Source organism: Callorhinchus milii, unplaced genomic scaffold (genome assembly GCF_018977255.1).
Source record: "Callorhinchus milii isolate IMCB2004 unplaced genomic scaffold, IMCB_Cmil_1.0 Scaffold7, whole genome shotgun sequence".
In the NCBI taxonomy this organism is placed as follows: Eukaryota; Metazoa; Chordata; class Chondrichthyes; order Chimaeriformes; family Callorhinchidae; genus Callorhinchus; species Callorhinchus milii.
Window position 1 is genome coordinate 26233451 of NW_024704748.1, and position 19786 is coordinate 26253236.

At 42.1% G+C, this 19786-nt stretch overlaps 1 protein-coding gene across 2 annotated transcripts in view; it reads left to right on the forward strand.

Annotated features, from left to right (window-relative positions):
* vti1a (vesicle transport through interaction with t-SNAREs 1A) overlaps positions 1 to 18437 on the forward strand; it is a 181256-nt gene extending 162819 nt beyond the window's left edge. For both annotated transcript variants that reach the window (XM_042336671.1, XM_042336672.1), the window contains one exon: positions 16123 to 18437. In XM_042336671.1, coding sequence (XP_042192605.1) covers positions 16123 to 16216 — 94 coding nt within the window. In that variant the 3' untranslated portion in view covers positions 16217 to 18437. The remainder of the gene's footprint in view (positions 1 to 16122) is intronic.
* The last annotated feature ends 1349 nt before the right edge of the window (positions 18438 to 19786 follow it).

Here is a 19786-nt window from a genome sequence, read left to right on the forward strand (position 1 = left end):
CCCACTTGCCTGTTCAAATGAGGGATAAAGATCCCGTGGCACAAACTGAAAAGAGAGGGGAGTTTCTCTCTCCCGGTGTCCAAGTCAACAGTCCCCCAATAAAACCGTCCGGCGTGAAGGGCGCTATGTAAATGCAAGTTGTTGTCGTCGGTCGTTCACTTCAAGGCTATTTGTGGGACATTGTTGTGCAATTTGGCTGCTGTATTCGCCCACAATACAGTAACTCCTGTGAAATGCCTTGATACATCTCGACCATGTGATAAGCCGCCATATTGAATGCAAGGATTGTTACCAAACAAAACGAATGAGTGTTAAACGTGCGAGGACATCGCAGACAGAAATCCTTTCCAGCAGCATGGCAGGATTCTCAAAGAAGAACATGCGTCAGCTAATGCAGTGCTGCAGCGCAAACAGAACAACAAAAGCACTCGTGCCTTTCAGTATGTTGCAACGTTGCCTTTTAATTGCAAGGGATGGGCATATTGCAATTTAGGAATCTCAACCAGTACAATTGGGAGTTGCATCTTCTCACAGCGCACAGACAAATATGTGTGCTGACACAACAACAACAACAATAACAAGATTACATTTGTACAGCGCCTTTCCCGTCGGGAGGAAGCCCCTACGCGCTGGACAGAGCACAGCATTTCAGAATGTGGTATCCTTAATGAAAAAAAAACTCTTTAATTAATATGTACAACCGTCTTGCAGTTCAGTTGGTATCCCGTGAGAGCATTTGATTGCCATGGATTTTATTGCAGAACCTGGCACGTTTCCAGCTGAAGCCTGGAATTTGCTCGTCCAAAGGGGGTGCAAAGTCTATTGATTGCAGCCTCCAGTGTAATAACCAAATAGACCAGGAGCAACAAGTCAATAAGATTGTTGTTGCTACAAACTCTATTCACTTGTGGTGCCGGATTATTTTACAATGCAAAGCGTAGTCACCAGAAAATCAGTATGTCTGACAAGCTCTGTACTCTCTGTTGTATGTGGACTGTTTTAAACTTTCAGATGAATGATCGGAAAGATATCAAAGCAATGAGGAGAAGGGATTATGAAGTTGAAGTTAGGTAAAGCAGCCCAAGTCGACTGCGAAAATCAAAGAGACTAAACCATGAAGCGTATCACCAATATAGACTGAATGTTTGCTCATCATGCGAGAATATCATACAAAAGGGAACGATAAAGTATTTACAGTTGGATATGTCTGCATTAAATCTTCCAACTCCTTTGAAATGGTGGGCCCTTGCTTGACAGATCAGTGGAAGTGGCATTGAATATTACCATTTGATGTCTCTTGCTCGTGGAGTAGCGGGTTTCAACGCTGGACGAAACACCGTTGATTGTCAATAAATTGGAAATAATTATTGCTGTTCAGGTCACCAGCGCCTGAATGCTGCGCTTGAGGCTGAACCACCGTGACCAGCTGTGCCCACAATCTACAGCGGAGAGCAGTGTGTCAAATTAAACCACAGCGTGGAGGAGTGTGATTCTGTCCCGTGTTACCCAATCCCTGCTATCACATGTACCAGGGGAAAGTCTAGGTGGCCGTACTTTCAGCCCCGAAGCTCTGGAACTCTCTCCCTCAATCCCTCCGTCTTGCCCCCTCCCTCCCCACCTTCAAATCCCGCCTAAAGACGTTTCGTTTTCGATCGTGCTTACGGTCACCTCCCTCCCTCCCTCTCCCCTTGGCTCGGGGTCAGACTCCGCCACTGTCAAGCGCTCGGGGACACTACCCCATGTGAAGGGCGCTGTGTAAATGCAAATTGTTGTTGTAGGTGCTTCCCACCGGGGAAATCTAGGGCTGTGCCTTGGCTGTTTTCTATAAGACCGGCATTGGTGATGGGAAGGATATCAGCCTCCGCCTGCACTCTGAGGCACATTCAAGAGGGAAAGAGCAGAGAAATGGAAAAAAATAACTTTCAGGAAATGATTGTATGATAAAAATAATAATAATAATTTGGTCACTCAATCCACGACTGTTTGTGGGCCGCTGCTGTGCGCAATTGGCTGCCGCGTTTCGCCCACAGAATACAGTCACTACACTTTACAGTATGTCCCGCGAAGCACTTTGAGACAACTCACCGACATGATAAGCCGCTATATCAAATGCAAGGATTAGTATTATTATTATTATTACAGCTTCAATTCTTGTCTTTCCTGCAGGCGTTAAAATTCTTCCTTAAATAATCCCCGATTTGGAAATCTCAAGGTGCAATTCCCTTTAATTACTGATTACACAGTATTCATGTCATGTTTGCTCTGTTTGTTTATCTCGTGGGCTATCAGTCACTCAGTGATGTGGGTGTGACTGGCTCCACAGGCTCCTGTCTGGGAGCAGTCTATGTTCCCAGCCTCACCACAAGTCACTAGAACACAACACTCCCAATCAAGGGCCTGGATTAAGATTGACAATTCAATTTAAAATGCACATTGCATCCATATTTCTGCTGGCTGGCTCCGGCTTCCTGTTCGTCCCCCGTCCCCTCCGCTCCACAATCGGTGGCCGCGCTTTCAGCCGCTAAGCCTTGAAACTCTGGAACTCTTCCCCCCTCAATCCCTCCGTCTCGCCTCCTCCCTCCCCCACCTTCAAATCCCGCCTAAAGATCGTGTTCACGGTCACCTCCCTCTCCCCCCGGCTCGGTGTCAGACTCCGCCACTGTCAAGCACCCCGGGACGCTAAACCACATGAAGGACGCTGTGTGAATGCAAGCTGTTGTGTTGTATTGTCTTGCTTAACGGGCGCTCACTAGGTCTGATCGCTCGACTCGGTGGAATATCTTTCAATCAAAGATCGCCGCTTGTGAAAGTTTTGAGGTTTTCAGAACAGTGACAATGAATAAAACAATTCTGTGTGTATCGGGGTGGGGGGGGGTGGGTGGTGGGGAACTTAGAAGCTGTGCATCTCAACTGCTTTTTTTCTTGTTTTGTTTGTTTTTTGGGGATTGTTCCAACATTTTAAACATTAACAGCTCGAGAAAATCCTTGTGCTGGCAATTGCACAAGAAGGGTAATAACCTTGCACAATAAGCGTGGGTGTGCGTGTGTGCTGCACAATGAATATTTGCCATCGTGTACAATATAAAATGTATTCCATCACTTGCATAATTTAGCCACGATTTTCAATGCCTCATTGTACGAAACCTGTAAACGGAGTACTCGACGGAGAGCCCTGAAATGCAGAAACTATTCCATTTGTGATAAAAAAAAACCTTTGTGACTCGCAAGGGACTTTGTCTCTTCAGAGTTGCAGTGTCTTCCTTACTCGTGGAATAAATTCTGCATTGTTCATTTCCCTGTGGAGTTGCCGTGTTTATTTCTGTAGGAGCTCAATCTTGTAACACAGGGGCAGATATCCAGGACTATCGCAAGGAAGGAATTGCAATCCTGCATTGCTTTACAGTGGACAAGATTAACACATGCTGTACATCAGCGTGATCCAACAGGCGGCCCACGGGCCGCAACCGGCCCACCAGGTGATTTTACAGTGTACATTGTCAGTCAGAAGGCAACAATTGTCGATCTTGTTTGTCTTCTGAAATGACTTAGCAAAATCTCTTGGGTGGATGAACTGCAACAGCAAACAAATGACACTAGGGGGTGTTTCCTGATCCGCAGGGGCAGAGTATTCGCCCTTGACTACGGTCAATATTTATTTATTATCAGATACAAATATTATTCAGAATAATATAACACCAAATGTGATGTAATCCTCCCCCCCGCCAAAAAAAAAATAAGTTCATTGTTAAATGAGACAATTCTTGTCCAATCTCTCTGACTGATGTTACACTTACCTGAGAGGCAGGTTTGATTGACCCTTTGTGTACTGAAATATGTTTTAAGCTTTCAAATTGCTCCCACAAAGCCCTCAGTCTCTCGGAAACACCCGATTGTTGAGTAACCTGTCACCAGATAAGTTCAGTGAGTCTGAGCTTAGAAAACGTACTTCAGTAACTAGGAGAGGCCATTTAGCCCATCAAGTAAGTTCCTGAAGCAGACCACACAAACAGAACTACCCAGATCATGGGATTCACCAAACCCATTCTTGGCTTTGCTTGGTTTTATAAGAATAATAATAATAATAATAATCCTTGCATTTGATATAGCGCTTTTCACGTCGGGAGGACGTCCCAAAGCGCTTCACGGAACACACTGTAAAGTGAATTGACTGCATATTTGTGGGCGAACGCGGCAGCCAATTGCACACAGCAATGTCCCACAGACAGTCGTAGATTGAAAATGACCAATTTATTATTGTTTTTGGTTTTGGAGGGATTATTATTAGGCTCTGTGTGGAGTAAGGAAACTTGCCCAAGGTTTCGCCCTCTGCCTGGAATTGAACTCAGGTCTCTCACTTGCAAAGCGAGTGCTCTAACCACTGAGCTACAGGACTCCACAAATATATATATAAGCTTATATAAGCTTGACGAGGTGGGGAGAGAGGGAGATAATGTCTTATTAATACTATAATGTTGCTAATTTTGAAACCATCTGCTTTGCGATTCATGTGGATGGATCTTTCCTGTTTGAAAATGACATGGGAGTCTTTCTCCCAGTTAACCTGGTTTACATTCCCCTCCTAATCCCAAAATTACTCACAAATTCAAATTATTTGGCTACTCATCATCGGGTTGTTGTTGTTTATGGGATGTTAAGCGCTATAAATGCAAGCTGCTGTTGTTGTTGTTGCTGCTGCTGCTGGCGCAGATTTGCTGCTATGTTTTCCCATATAATATCTTCACTTTAATTTCCAATTGATTCCATTTTGCAAAGCACTTCCAGATGTTTACGTGTACGTGAAAGGCACTATGTAAATGCTTGGAGTTATTATCATTAATAATGCTGTGAAGGGAAATGGCAAACTGCAGGCAGATTGAATGTAATGGGCTGCTCATTGTGTAGGGTCCGTGCATTCAGTGAAGTGATGATAATGATCAAGTAAAAACATAAAGGACAAAAACATTTTTTATTTTGATCTATTTGCGATGCTCATTGGTGAGAGGGAACTTCTATAGATCATTAAGTAGTTTGGGACTTCCCAGTTTTCTGTTATGTTTTCATTACAGCTATATCGTATGTGAAGTAAACTTGCCACAAGGATTTCTATCAAGTTAACCTCTTTCGAAGGCTGAATGGCCTACTCCCGTTCCTAAGTTCCTTAAGTAATGCAATGCAGATGTCCCTACTTAACTCAATTCAATTTGAATTTCTTCACCAGGTTTGAAGGTACACATGTTTTTATTTTAAATCATATCACAGCCAGAGAAATGATTTTATTTCTTTCCAGTAATCGGTAGCAACTGGTAAACTTACAGAAGTCTAAAAACACAAACAAACAAATAAATGAATGAATAATAATAATTTGGTCACTCCCAGCTTCTCAATCAATCATCTAAATCTAAACATTCGATGAATCCAACATAAAATATGAATTACTTGCTCTCTGCATTAAAAATGTAAACTCTCAGCCATCGAACAGATTGCTGGCAGAAGCTTTCTCACCCTATGTTGGATTTTTGCTTATCTATTCTTTGCTTCCACTTGTCAGTCTGGCTCAGTTGGTAATAATAATAATAATAATAATAATAATAATCCTTGCATTTGATAGCGCTCTTGCCTCCGAGTCAGAAGGTTGCGGGTTCAAGACACACTTCCAAGACTTTGAACTCCCAATCTTGACTGACATTCCAATACACGGCTGTGTGTGCTGCAACGTCAGAGTTGTCCTCAGATGAGACGTTAAACCAAACGTCTGCCTGTTCCGGCGGATGTCAAAGATCCCAAGGCACTGCCCGGAAACAGAAGGGAGTTTCTCCCAGTGCCCTCGCCAGCAATCCCACAAATTAAAATATCCACTCACTTCATGGCTGTTTGTGGGACTTTGCTGAGCGAAAATGGGCTGCTATGTTCGCCTGCACACTAAACAGTCACTACACTTTACCCTTTATGTGAAGGGCTTTGAGACGCCCTCCCGAGGTGATGTATCAGGTGCAAGCATTATCGAGTGTCGCGTTTTCTTTGTTGTTGTTTTCTCAGATGTTTTCCCTTTACTTTTACCCGGGCCAAGATTTGTGTCCCAGCTCCTGGTGCCTCGCTCTTTGAGGTTAAACCTCCCTGCTTGTCAAGCAGGCAAGCAGACAGGCAACCTGTGTGCACTGTGGCTATGAAGTATGCAGTAGCAGAATGCTTGCACACGTACAATTATCATGGCTCTTTTATATCTTACAAAAGAAACTTTCTTCAGCCGATCTCTGTGGCCCAGTTAAGGTTGGGGCGAGTCACTACATAGAGGGGGGCAAGATAGGTGGGAGCGGTGCAGGGAGGTGCCAACTGTGCACTTATCTGCCTACGAGCTTGGAAAACCGCGTCTAGACTTAACTCGGAGAGGGGAGGTAGGGGGCAGATGGTAATTACAGCACATGAAAGGTGGCGTGAGTTTGCGTATTAAACATCGTGTTCATTTCTCGGGGTTGAAAGCTTTTGTAGCCTAGATAAAATTCTAACAGTAAAACTCCATCTTCACGCATCATATTTATAATAACAATAATAATCCTTGCAATATATTAATAATAATCCTTGCATTTGATATAGCGCTTTTCACGTCTTCGAGACGTCTGAAAGAGCTTCACAGAATATACTGTAAAGTCAATTGACCGTATATTTGTGGGCGAAACGCGGCCGCCAATTGCGCACAGCAGCGTCCCACACGCAGCGTTTTTATTTAAAATTGTTTTTAAAATGTTATTTTAAGAATAAAATCCTTGGCAACAGTCAACAGATTTACGCTGTAACCGTCAGCATTGATTGAGCGCTGACCACTCTTCCAGTGGAGTGGGCCTTCGAAATGGATCTGTGCCACCAAACCCGGTCTTCTGCACGTCTCTCGAGCCCTCCGCTCCACCATTGGCGGCTGTGCTTTCAACCACTATGCCCTAACCCTCCGAACCCTCTGCCTCAATCCATCCGCCTTGCCCCCTCTTTGCCCATTTTCAGATCGCACCTGAAGACTTCCCTGTTAGACCGTGCCTATGGTCACCTCCTCGTTTTCCTCTGGCTGTGCTTCAAACTACGCCATTGTCAAGCACTCCGAGACACTACCCCTTGTGAAGGGCGCTATATAAATATAGGTTGTTCGCTTGTATTGTACTTTTAACATTGATCTGATGCAAAAACTGCATCAAGGCTTCAAGCGTCGCCTTGAATTCAGTATAAATCCTATTAAACCACCAAGTTATATAACAGGATTGGCTTATAATGTGACGGGCTTTTGTAACCGTTCTCTGTATCCTAATCCTTCAAGCACTAGAATGCAACAGTGAGTGCTATTTCCTAGTGAGGCATTTGAAGGAATAGGTCTGTATATCCCTTGTTAACTCGCCTTAGTAGGCAATACAATAAAACAAATATGGATTGCAGTTATCTATCATTAAACACCGAGTTATGGCCCAAGGTTCAGAGTTCATCTTTAGAGTTCACTCCTGCCCTCACTCAAAATACAGCATATGTAACATTGCCCAAACCCACCTCACCCCAATGTAATGGGGAGTCCTGTAGCTCAGGGGTTAGAGCACTCGCCTCGCAAGCGAGAGGACCTGGGTACGATTCCCAGGCAGGGCGAAACATTCGGCAAGTTTCCTAACTCCACACACGTATGTTTACCCAGCAGCCTGGTTTTTAGGCGATTGGTGGATCGTTTTCACGAGGGTAATAATTCCTTCCCTGCCCCCCAAAATAATAATAATGATTTGGTCACTCAATCCACGACTGTTTGTGGGACACTATTGAGGGGGAATGGCTGCTCGTTGCGCCCACAAAATATACAGTCAATTCACGTTACAGTATATCTTGTGAAGCGTTTTGAGACATCTCAAAGACGCGATAAGGCGCAGTATCAGATGCAAGGATTATTATTATTATATAGAAATAGTGCAGTTTTCTGGCGGTGAGATTTCATTATTTGTTCTCATTTCCCAGGATTGGTCTCCAGTGTACAATACGGTTCACAGCATTCGCCTTCGGGCATGATAGCACAGAAGCAGACACTTCTGTAATCCTTCAGGACACTATTTTAGCTCTTTTGCCCTGAACAGTTTTTACTGTTTGTATGAAAATGCCTGGTTAACTTGGAGGGGTATTTGAATAATGTAAGGCCGCAAGTATCAAATTTTGTACAACTGCTGTACAGAACAGATGCTGCAGTCACAGAGAGTGTTGTATATCTACAAAAGCCACAAATATGAATTACAGCTGAAATGGTCAAACAAATAGTCAGACGGTTACGTGATAGTGCAATGTATCGGTGAATTATAGCACGGCGAATGCTATACAGTAGCGTGACATGCACCTTTGCCAGCAGTGCACGTCCCAGTTGAATTCTTGAGCTCCGCTATCAGAAAGGGTCACAAAGTACAGCAGAATTATGACCCCTAATGAGATTTCAATACTTGGCAAACAATAACAATTTACGAACAGCATAGTTTCAGGGTGTAGTTTCACGGTTAATGTTACACCCTTTCAGCAAACTTACTAAGTTGAGATCCAGCTGCTTCACATAGTGGGTCTTTCTTTTATATACACTGTGTATATATTTATATGTGTGTGTATGTATATAAAAAGAGAGAGGGAACGAGAGAGAGAGATTCTCGAACAGTACACAGACCACGCCAAACATCTTAATATTTATTCTAATAGACGTCAAATTCCAAACGATTTTTTTTTAAGCAAATTGCCTTAAGGCTGTTCCACTCACCCGCTCAGTACCTAACCTGTTATATTATTCCGGTTCACAAGTTTACTGATGGATTAAAAAAATGCTTCGTTTTAAAAGCAATGGTCATGGGATTGAATTCTTCCCCCCCCCCCAAAAAAAAATAGAAATAGAAAATTGATTGCATTTGACTGGCTTTGTGGGTCGATGTGATAATTATCTCAGGTGATAATATCACATGCTGCATTCTCCACCACCACCACCGTCCTATAACACATATCAACAACAATAACTTGTATTTATATAGCGCCCTTCACCCCGGACGGCGTTTAAACAATGGCGGAGCCCGATTCGGAGCTGGGGGGTGGAGGGAAGGGTGACCGTAGGCACAGTCGAAGAGGAAGCTCTTTAAGCGTGACCAGAAAATGGGGAGAGAGTGGGCAAAGCCAAGGGATTGAGGGAGAGAGTTCCACAGCTTCGGGGCGTAGGGGCTGAAAGTATGGCCTGGGCGGAGGGTCTGGGGGACAAGGAGGAGGCCAGAGCCAGTCAAGCAGAGGCAGTGGGTATTAGCAGATAATAATAATAATAATAATAATAATCCTTGCAATTGTTATAGAGCTTTTCACATCTTCTAGACGTCTTAAAGCGCTTCACAGAATATACTGTAAAGTGAATTGGCCCTATGTTTGTGGGTGAAACGCGGCAGCCAATTGCACCCAGCAATAGCAATAGCAACACAGCAATTGGTCTCACCATCCCTGAGCTTGCCAGTTAGAGAACTGCCAGTGCGATCGTTGCTTCTCTTCACACAGCCTGTCCACAATCCCAGCCCAGACCCATGCATGAAAAATGGCCATTTGGGTGAAGTACAGCTGACATCCGTTGAAACGTTGGGCAAGTTTCCTTACTCCAAACGCCTCTGTTTACCTGCCAGTAAGTAGGAACCCGGTTGTCAGTCGATTGGCAGATCGCTTTTCCGGGGGGGTAATAATCCCTTCAAAAAAATAAACAACCAAAATAATAATAATTTGATCACCCAATCCACGACTGTTTGCTGGATGCTGCTGTGTGCAATTGGCTGTCAGATTTCGCCCACAAAAAATATACAGTCAATTCACTCTGCAGTGTATTCTGTGAAGTGCTTGAGGAGTGTTTTTTTTTGTGGGGGGAGTGTGGGGTGGGGTGGGTGGTAAAGAGAAGAAAAGAAATTGGTGCTGCTTCTTTTTTCTACTCTTTCCCCCCACCAGAAAAAATAACGTACTAGATTACCTCCAGCAGCAACTCGGAGACCTGTCGGAGCTGACAAGCGGGTTCTGCTGTCAATCAGCTCAAGGATTTTGAATTGTACTCCTCTAGTGCACAGACCAGCAGTCTAGCACTGGTGCTATCAGAAGATAAGTGAATTAAGATTATCAGCGTTACACATTCTGCCATCAATGTTGACCCACTATGAGGTTCACATCATATCCCACATAAAAAAATTAAAAATCAGCTCATTTTTGTTTGCAAACGTTGCCTTTATTTCGCGCCTCCCAGACGTTCCAAGTAATACCCAGATTAGACGTAAACTTTCGCTAAAAGCTGGTGTCCTTTCTTTAAGAGTGTAACAGAAGGGAACAGTTGACCCGCAGTCTGTCAGGTTAGTCTCGTGCTTTGGAGTGACAACAACATTATTCTGCTGGCCCAGCTCAGCCGAGCCTGCCACACCTGTGTAACTGATACAGATATAATCTGCTGCAGAAGGAACGTTTTTGATATTGTGTTCTGGTCTAGACAGAGCAGCAACTCTTGTATCATCTGATCAGACATTGGGGAGATAGTGGGCTGGAGATTAGTCAGAAAGGGCAGCGTTTCTGTCTATAAGAGCCACCCACCCGTCAGGTGATTGGAGACTGCAGCTGAAAATGTGCTGGAGGCAAATGCCAAAATTCCCAGAAAAATGCAGAGAACAATACTAAGCAAGATGTTTCTGTGTGAAGCGCACGAAAGGTCCCAATTGGTACACCAACAACTGAGGAGATTATTAAATCCGAGACTGAAATATTTATGAATGTTCCCTAAAAAGAATTGTTTTTAAAGGCTCCTGGTTTGTACTTTTTCATGCTGCGGAAGACTTTTTTTTTTGATGTTACTAATACATCATTTACAATGCATTTGATCTGGAATGAAAGTAGAAAATACGAGTTTACAGGTTTAAAATCTTTGTTTTGATCACTATATGTGCTCTGACAACACAACACGTTCTACATTACTGAGCCAGAGTAAAATTATAGAAATATTGTGTGTGTTTGTGTGTGTGTATGGGGGGTGGGGGGGAGAGAGGGGGCAAGGTTTGTGGGATGAACAATAAATAGTTATTACAATAATAATAATCCATGCATTTGTTATTGTACCCTATCACAAAATGCTTCATATTTACTGCAAAGGATGGTAACTATTTTGAGCAAAACCTTAGGAAAGTATCGCTACTCCACACGCCTCTGTTTACCTCGCAGTAAGTAGGAACCCGGTTGTTAGTCGAATGGCAGATCGCTTTTCTGGGGGTAAAAATCCCTCCCAAAAAATAAATAAAAGATAATTTGGTCCCTCAATCCACGACTGTTTGTAGGACGCTGCTGTGTGCAATTGGCTGCCGCGTTTCTCCCATAAAATATACAGACAATTCACTTTACAGTATATTCGGTGAAGAGCTTTGAGACATCTCGAAGACGTGATCAGGCGCTATGTCAAATGCAAGGATTATTATTATATATTATGATTTTGCAAGCAAGCAAAATCATAGCAAATCCCGACTTTCAAAGCGATAGTTGTAGTTCAGATAGGTAGATAGGTTGGTGACATGTGCCTGCAGGATGGCTGCATTAGTTTCTTGTTTGGCTATTTTCAGTGCTTTTTGCCGAGAATGAATTTGAGATTGTCTGCTCGATGTGTGACCGTGCATTGTAGGACATCAAAGTTTCTTTGGGACAAGTCAGCGAGATGTTACCCTACATGAGAGCTGCTGTTTAAATGCAAGTTGTTGTTGTGGCTCAGTTGGATATCCAGGGACAAGAAGGTGTTAATATGAAGATGTGGGACCTCTATGTTATTAACTCTTGTTATATGACTGTTCTCCCAGGATGAAACCTCAGACCTCAATGAGCCTATGATATCCTGTGGCAGTTGGTAATAATGGAGCTGAGGCACTATATCAAATGCAAGGATTATTATTTGGTTGTATTAATGTGAAGCAAAATTAACAGAGCAAATCTCTATAAAGCTCCCCTCTGCTCTCCCTCCCCCCGCCCCCCAATTTCCCTCCTCACCAACACCAGTGAACGCACAGCACAGTTTGGCTCCTCGACTTCATTGGAAACTTATTTGCTTTCCATTAAAAGCATAAACGTTTCCCATAGAGGATAAATTGAGCAAAGGCACTTTGGGGGTTACTCTGCTCCATTCGCTCGTTCAAGTGAACTTATTAATGCAGATTACTCTGTTTGCAATTGAATATGCATCCTTCAAATGTAACTTCAGAATGGGAGCTAATTTGCGAGATTTCTTACTTAGATTCCTTAAGGAATCCAACTCGCCGCAATGGGGCTCCTTCCAGTAAGAAGGAAATGTGTCACATGGCCAATGGGGTTTGTATCGGATTGCTTCTAATGTTAAAATTGTATTGGAATTTGTATGAGCACCGCGACGAATCTTTTCAAGTGCTAATGCACTGTGCTGTACAAGCGAAAGCGCTCTGGGACGCTACCCTGCATGAGGGGGGGGCGCTATATAAATGCAAGTTGTTGTTGTTGTGCTGAGGGCGACATTTTCCTGGTAGAATCCCTCTGAGCAAATCTGTCTGTTGTTGGAATAATTTTTTCGATCTTTGGTTGAGTTGAGGAGAAGTGGGGTGGGGGGGGGGGGATGATTAAATTACTTGGGTGGAGGGGGCGGGGGTGCTCAGGCTGGGTCACTCAATAGCCTTCAGAACTTCTCCATGTGTAAAGGTCACGGACTGCCACAACAAGTGAAAGAGAAGCCAAAGGGGTCAGTGGCTTCAGGAAATAGCCGGTCCATTGTCGCAGTGAAAAGTTACCACCAAGGTAACAGTGAAACAGAGCACCTGACAGCCGCAGAAACCCATATCCAAAGAATTCAGACATTTTCCATCCAATCACTCAATGTCCCGGCAACATTCCCCCAAATAAAATGTCATGGCTGTTTGTGGAACATTGTTGGTGAGCAATTGGGCCACCTTCACCTACAATATACAGCCACTCCACCTCACAATAAATCCAGTGAAGCACTTCGGGACATCCTCTCACGTGATAGGTGTTACACCAAATGCAAAGATTATTATTATTATTAAGTTTACCCGGGGTGCTTGTCTCCACATGAACCGCCTAATGTTATCCACACTTCTGTTCTCACCCCAAACCATTTTTTTATGCCCCTTTTTCAAGGATCTAAAATCTGTTTTAAATAACGATAATAGTGGTAATAATAATTGTTGCATTTGATATAGCCCCTTATCACTTTGTTAAGAAGTCTCAAAATACCCTGTCAAGGGGATTGACTGTATATTTTCTGGGCGAAAATGTAGTTATTGCTGAGATTTACTATTTTCAATCCAACTTTCCATCCAACAATAAATTTGGAGCCAGGTCTAAATCCTCCAGGATTAGGTAAACTGGGTGTGTTCCGCTGGGGAGAGAGTGTGTGCACACATAGATATGGAATTCTTAGTAGTTTGGTTTGGAGATTCTTAAACATGGTGATTTGACAAAGGAGGAGCAATGGCTAGGTCATGCTTGCTTTATAATAGTCCTGAGGGAGCATTCAAGTCAATCTGCAAAGACAGATGGCACCTCACTTTAACATCTCATCTCAGTGCCTCCAATAATACTGTATACTCTCAGGACTGTACTAGTATTGATCTTACGTCATTGTGCAGGGCTTGAAGTCATAGCCTCCAACCTAGATCAGTTATGCTGTACCTGGGTATTATATTTGCAGGGGAAATACTTTTTCTTTAAGAACGGTTAAATGCATTGCAACAAACCCTCACCACAGCTTTTATGTTGGTTGATTACTTTTGGTCAAACAACGAGACACATTTGGCTGTTTTCATACTTTGTTAGTCAAGCCATTAGTAAATTTATTGATCTTGATCTTTTTTTCTAGCTGTTCTGTGACAGATATTCCCAGATTTTGTTGATTTTGTTCTGACAAAAAGGATTGATTTCTGGTGGATACAATGGCCTTGAACTGAAGCGATGTTATAGAAAAATGCAAAGCATGCACACCTTGATAAGCAATCCCAACTAGAGTTAGGTATTCTGAAACTGTCAAACGAAATATACTATTGACCACAGAAGACGTGCGTTCCTACTGCAGAGATGATTAAATGCTCTCTCTCAGGCTGAGGATGAATATTAACTCGCTGTTAATAATTATACAAATTGTAGCAGCCCAAATACAAATATTACATTAGAATCAAATCTGTGCTGTCTGTTTGAGAAATTCTGATCATTCAGTCGCTGACTAAAACTCTTGAGTAGTGGATTTCTAATGGTTTAGTCACAATAATAAATAATAGTAATCCTTACATTTGATATAGCACCTTTCATGTCAGGAGGATGTCTCAAAGTGTTTCACAGGATATTCTGTGAAGTATAGCGATTGTGCAATTTGTAACCTTAAGAAAACACAATAGAAATGACAAAATCGAATCATTAATTCGCTGGGTTAAATTGTGAAATAAAATGACAATAGAAAAGGCAAAATGAAAGAGCAAAGCTTCAGAAATATTTCGATCAACACAAATCAATTGGCATGATAAGGCGCTACATGAAATGTGAGGACTATTATTGAATGGAACTTGCTTTAAGTAACTGTTCCATCCACCTTCTGTCATTTACTAACATTATTTAATAGAAAGCATTTGAGTTAGTAAGAATATGGAAGAAAACAACAAACATATCTTCTGATTGTTTTATTATTTATTTATTTATTTGATATATACTTTAGTGTTTGGATTGGATTTTATATGTCACATCCAGTCTGAAAGAATGAATGAAACCCTTTACAAAAGCATTTTTTATCTGTATAAAATCCACACAATATTCTTCGAAACATTCATACACAAATCTTGAAATTCCAGCATTTGTTTTGGAAATAAAAAAAAGAGTAGCTCCAAGTCGAGTTTGTGCAACGCACAGAAGACAGTAGCTAAAACCCTTGAAGCATTTTAGGAAGAGAATTATGTCCGGGGAGGATTTTATACAGTTTGATGCACTTGAAAGCAGCCTTTGTAAGGCAGTAATGCGGGATACTGTGGCTTTAATGGAGCAATTTCTCCCCTTTAGACCTTTTCAAGGCAAAGTTTGCTCCTAGGAATCCCTCCCCTTTCCTGAAAACGTTGACAATATTGCTGGGACTGGCGGCATGTTTTGCTATGCAGAGAGCTGAGAGCGTTTACAGATTTGCTTTGTTGTGTAACTGCGGCCTGGCTGGAAGCTCAGCTCGCTGTACTCAGGGCTGCTCGTGGCTGAGTCTTGGCAGCCACATAGCAAGATGGATCCAGTGCTGGTGGTGAGTGTTGAATGGCGACAGAGGTGGTCATTTATCTCCTGCTTAGGGTGTGGACACAAAAACCAAAGCAGTTTTGCGCGAGACATGTCAGCAAATGTGATAATTTTGTAACCTGTCAGTTGGATGGAGAGCAGCCCCTTTGGAGTGTCAGGAGAAGAGGAGCAGTGATTTGACATGTATCATTCACAGCCTGAATCCGTCTCTTGCTTGTTTGTTTCGGTGGGAAATGATGTCCTTCACACAGGCTCTTGACTTTTTGAGTTTTCCTTCCTTTGTAAACAAACGACCGTTAAGAATTGGACACCCACATAATCAGTGATAATTGTGTGCTCCTCTTACTGCTTTTTGCGTACGTGCCTTTACATACAACAACAACGACTGACATAGCGCCCTTCACATGGGATAGCGTCCCAGAGCGCTTGAGTTTACTTGCAGATATTTTGCCTCAAATGTTTGTTTAATGAACATTGTAGGTTGAAAGTGCTTTGCCTGCTGCAGCTTATAACAACAACAGCAGCAAAATTACATTTGTGTAGTGCCTTTCACGTCGGGAGGACGTCCCAAGGCGCTGACATCCATTCATCAGCAGAAACTCTGACAATATTCAGCAAACATTGGGACTTGTATTCAGTCGGTGTATCTCCATGTTACATTGTCGTTACCCCAGAAAGGGAGGAGAAGTGGGGTGGGTGGGTGGGGGGGGGAGGAACTTGTTCAAACGATCTTCTGAACTTGTGAGTCATTCTGCAAATGCCTGAAACGATTGATGACTGATTTTGTTTGCTGCAAATTTTAACATCTCTCTCTTTTTTTTTCTTTCCTTCTCCCCCAAACCCCGACTCTAGGATCATCCAGAACCGCATCTTGATATTTATCCTGGGCGGCATCATTCTCCTCACCATTGTGCTGGCCATTTATTTTGCTGTCAGAGGACACTGATTTGTCTCTATCCTTCAGTGATTAATAACGACAAACTGCTTGTTCAGTGTAATTAGGACAAATTGATCACATGAATCATCTGGCACTGACAGATTTTCTTCTAGCTCACATCGACTCGAGTGCAAGTGGTGTGTAAAAAAAAAATGTTTTGGAGAAATATCGGTTGCATGTAATTTTATTTTGTTTGTTTTTTGGGTGAGGGAATGACTAGGATTTTTAGTTTAGCTGAGAGTGTAAGGAGTTGATGATGTGAGTCTAGAGTTGGGGATAGGGAAGAGGACGGTGGGGGGGCGGGGGAGGCGGTGTGGGGGGGAGGCAAATTTTCGAATCATGTGCGTCCTGTTCTGATGGGCTTGCAATGTGTGCCGTGCATCTTTGTGGATATGTGCAAAATCTGTCAGCCGCTTGTAGATTATATTTACAGAGGATAAATGACTGAGAACGGTGGTTAACCAAAAAAGAAGTCGTCGAGTTGACTCTTTTTTTAAAAAAAGGGCAAAATGGGCTGCTAATTCCCTGCCGTGACCACTTGGTTTATTTTTGGGGTTGATCCACCGCTTACCAGTTGTTTGTACCACATGGTTTGGAAACACAAGTGCAAATTATTAATCCAATGCTCGTGAACCCCCCCCCGTCCCCCGTCCCCCGTCCCCTCGCTCCAAAGTGAACCTCGTCATGTAAACGCCCAAACATTGTAACTGGGTCTGAACTAAACAACCGCAAATAAACACTTGCGAGCGCAGACGGACAGCTCAAGCGCAAAGTAACGCACCGTGTAATTTTGGGGGGGAAAAAAAGAAAAATGACTTAACAAAATAAAAGTGAATATTCCAGAAGAGGCTACTGCAGTTTTAAATGCTTCGTGTTTAAGATGGCAAACCAGGAGCTTGACTGACGTCAATTCTTCTAGTTTTGCGATGAAGAGCATTTGGTATTCTGTTTAAGGCAGGCTGAATTGTCTTATTTCGGCACTGGCTTGGTGGGGGGCTTTCTTTGCTGTTGCTTCAGAGATGGCAGCTTCAAAGCCTGAAATTAATAGTGAACAAAATTGTACAGATCTGACCATCCCATGTGGGTAGAACCCATTGAGGTTATCATTATATTAAAATCCACCAATTCCACAAACCTCATCTGATAATGACCTCTATAGTTTTTCATTACCATGGCACCCGCAGATTGTCTACCCTACAGGAGAAGAAGAAAAAAAAAATTGTGTTCCTTGCTATATAGTTTTTTTTTTCTTTTTTTAAACCTGTCAGATCATTTCAGTATTTCAAACCTGAAGAAAACAGCCTGCCTGAAAATGTATTTGAAGTTGTAATAGTGTCAAAAAGTCACGGTTGACTGACAGATGTCAGTCCCTGTGGACCTCATTAAATCATAAAAACTTGACAAGGAAATAATTGTGCATCACCGACAAACCTGGCTGCTGTTTAAACATTTTATTTTGTTTCATTATCAGGAGCAACTATTTTGTTCATTAAGAAATTGCATTAAACAACAGTTTTGCAGCTAATGATCTGTTCTGGGCTTATGTCTGTTTTCTTTAAACATCAGCCGCTTCGTGTGGTTTCTTTGCAGTCATGCTATCATCTGGCAGAAATCTACCACTCCAAGCTACGGGTACCATTGGAATATAAAATGGATTATTCATTACTTGTGACTTATTTGGTTTCATGTAGTGGTTGAGGGCTTCGCTGCCTTTCACGGAGAAGGATGAAAACTTGTCAAAAATAGGTTATATCTTATTCTCGGGGCAACAAAATCAGTGGGTACACACACATGCTTCAATGTTTAATTAATGCAGATTTTAACTCCTTTACATGACTTCAACTGTGAGTTCCACACCGGCAAAGAAAACCCGCACTTACAAAATACTGCCCGTTAATTGGCAACCTGGAAGTATGTCATGATTTATAAATTACTGCTAACTTCAGGTTATATTGTCTAATAATGAGATCCTTTTAAAAACCTATCCATATTCATGTACTGATGTGTTGCCCACGTGTTTTAAAAGCAGATTTGTCATGTGTGAATTTGCCATTACTGTAATAACCGCTTCCAGTAAATATTTTCCCGATGTATATTTATTCAATCAGTTTTGTACAAAGAGCGATGGATTCTGCCTTTATGTTTGCTTTCTCCATGTTGTCCTCATATTAGATGTATGGAATGTGTATGTTATTTAACGTATCAATTACAGTATTACATTCCAAAAGAACAAAGTGTCGTGTCGCATTTTTTCCTGCTTTTATATAGAGTGATCACATTTCAAAGCCCTGTGTTGTACATACTTAAAGTGTTTTTTTTCTTCTTCGAATTCAAGGATTTTGATAACCCAAGTGGATATATGCTGTCTATTGATTTTTTTTTAACAATGACTCCTGGATAACCTATTTTCTCATTCATTTTTAAACTGAACTCGTGAGATTTTAAAGCATTTCTGCCCAGACTCTGAAAATCAAAATCCCTCTTTGACCCCTGAAATTCTAATCCCACTATAGATCACAGTTGTTGAATATTATCTTTTTGCAAAGCTGGTAAAACAAAAATGTCCAAATCACTAGAAGCAGCAGGTCATGACTGCAATTCTAATTAGCGAAGCAAGGGATCATTCTATAACGCCATTTAACCACATCAAGACGCACTTCTGTGCTTATTTATTTACATTTTGGTTCCAACGTTGCAGTCTGTTTAAGACTCATTATGGCTTCAGATACATACTTATGGAACTCACATAACTTATGCATTATTCTAACTAACTTATACCTTCACAATTTAGCAGCAACATTTCAATGGTGTGAATGAAGGCAGACNTTTTTTTGCTTTCTGCAGGAGCTTAGATGGATGAACTTTGGTTTGAAGAATATTTACTTAGTGTTTTGCAGGATTGATTAATCAAATAGTACCACAATCGAAAGCATTGCTGAACTCGCATCGAAGTGTGTTTAAATGGACTTGGTAAGAGCAATAAAGAAACTTCTTGTGCTTTGCTTCTGTTCTTAGTCATCAGCATTTTAAACCACACTCAATGTTAAACCTGTCAGTCAGGTTTGTCTTGAAACAGAAGAATACTATGACAGGAATATGAAGAGGTGAAAACCTAACCATATAAATGCATTATGCTCTCTGACTGAAACCCTGCCAAGGACTGGGGAAGAATTCAACATCAACTTTTCTTCCAAACTCTAATCTGCCTCGTCTCACCTCACTGAAAACCATCTGCATCTATTGAGTGAAGCCAAACGGAAATGTCAAGGAATGCATGTAAATATGTAATAATAATTATTCTTGCATTTGCTACAGCACCTTATCACGTCTTCGAGACGTCTCAAACCCTAAGTGGAGTGACTGTATATTTGTACATATAGAACGGAGCCTCCATTATCTAGACACCTGGAGATTGGGATGATGGCGATGCAGTATTTTGTCTATATAATAGAGAATTGATCCAAACCTATTACATTTTCCTCTCCTCCAGTTTTCTCCCTCCTAAAGCCGTTTACTCATGCTGAAGTAAGAGTTCCGCTGACACTCGCTACCCTCCAGGCCCCTGTCCGATTGATAATA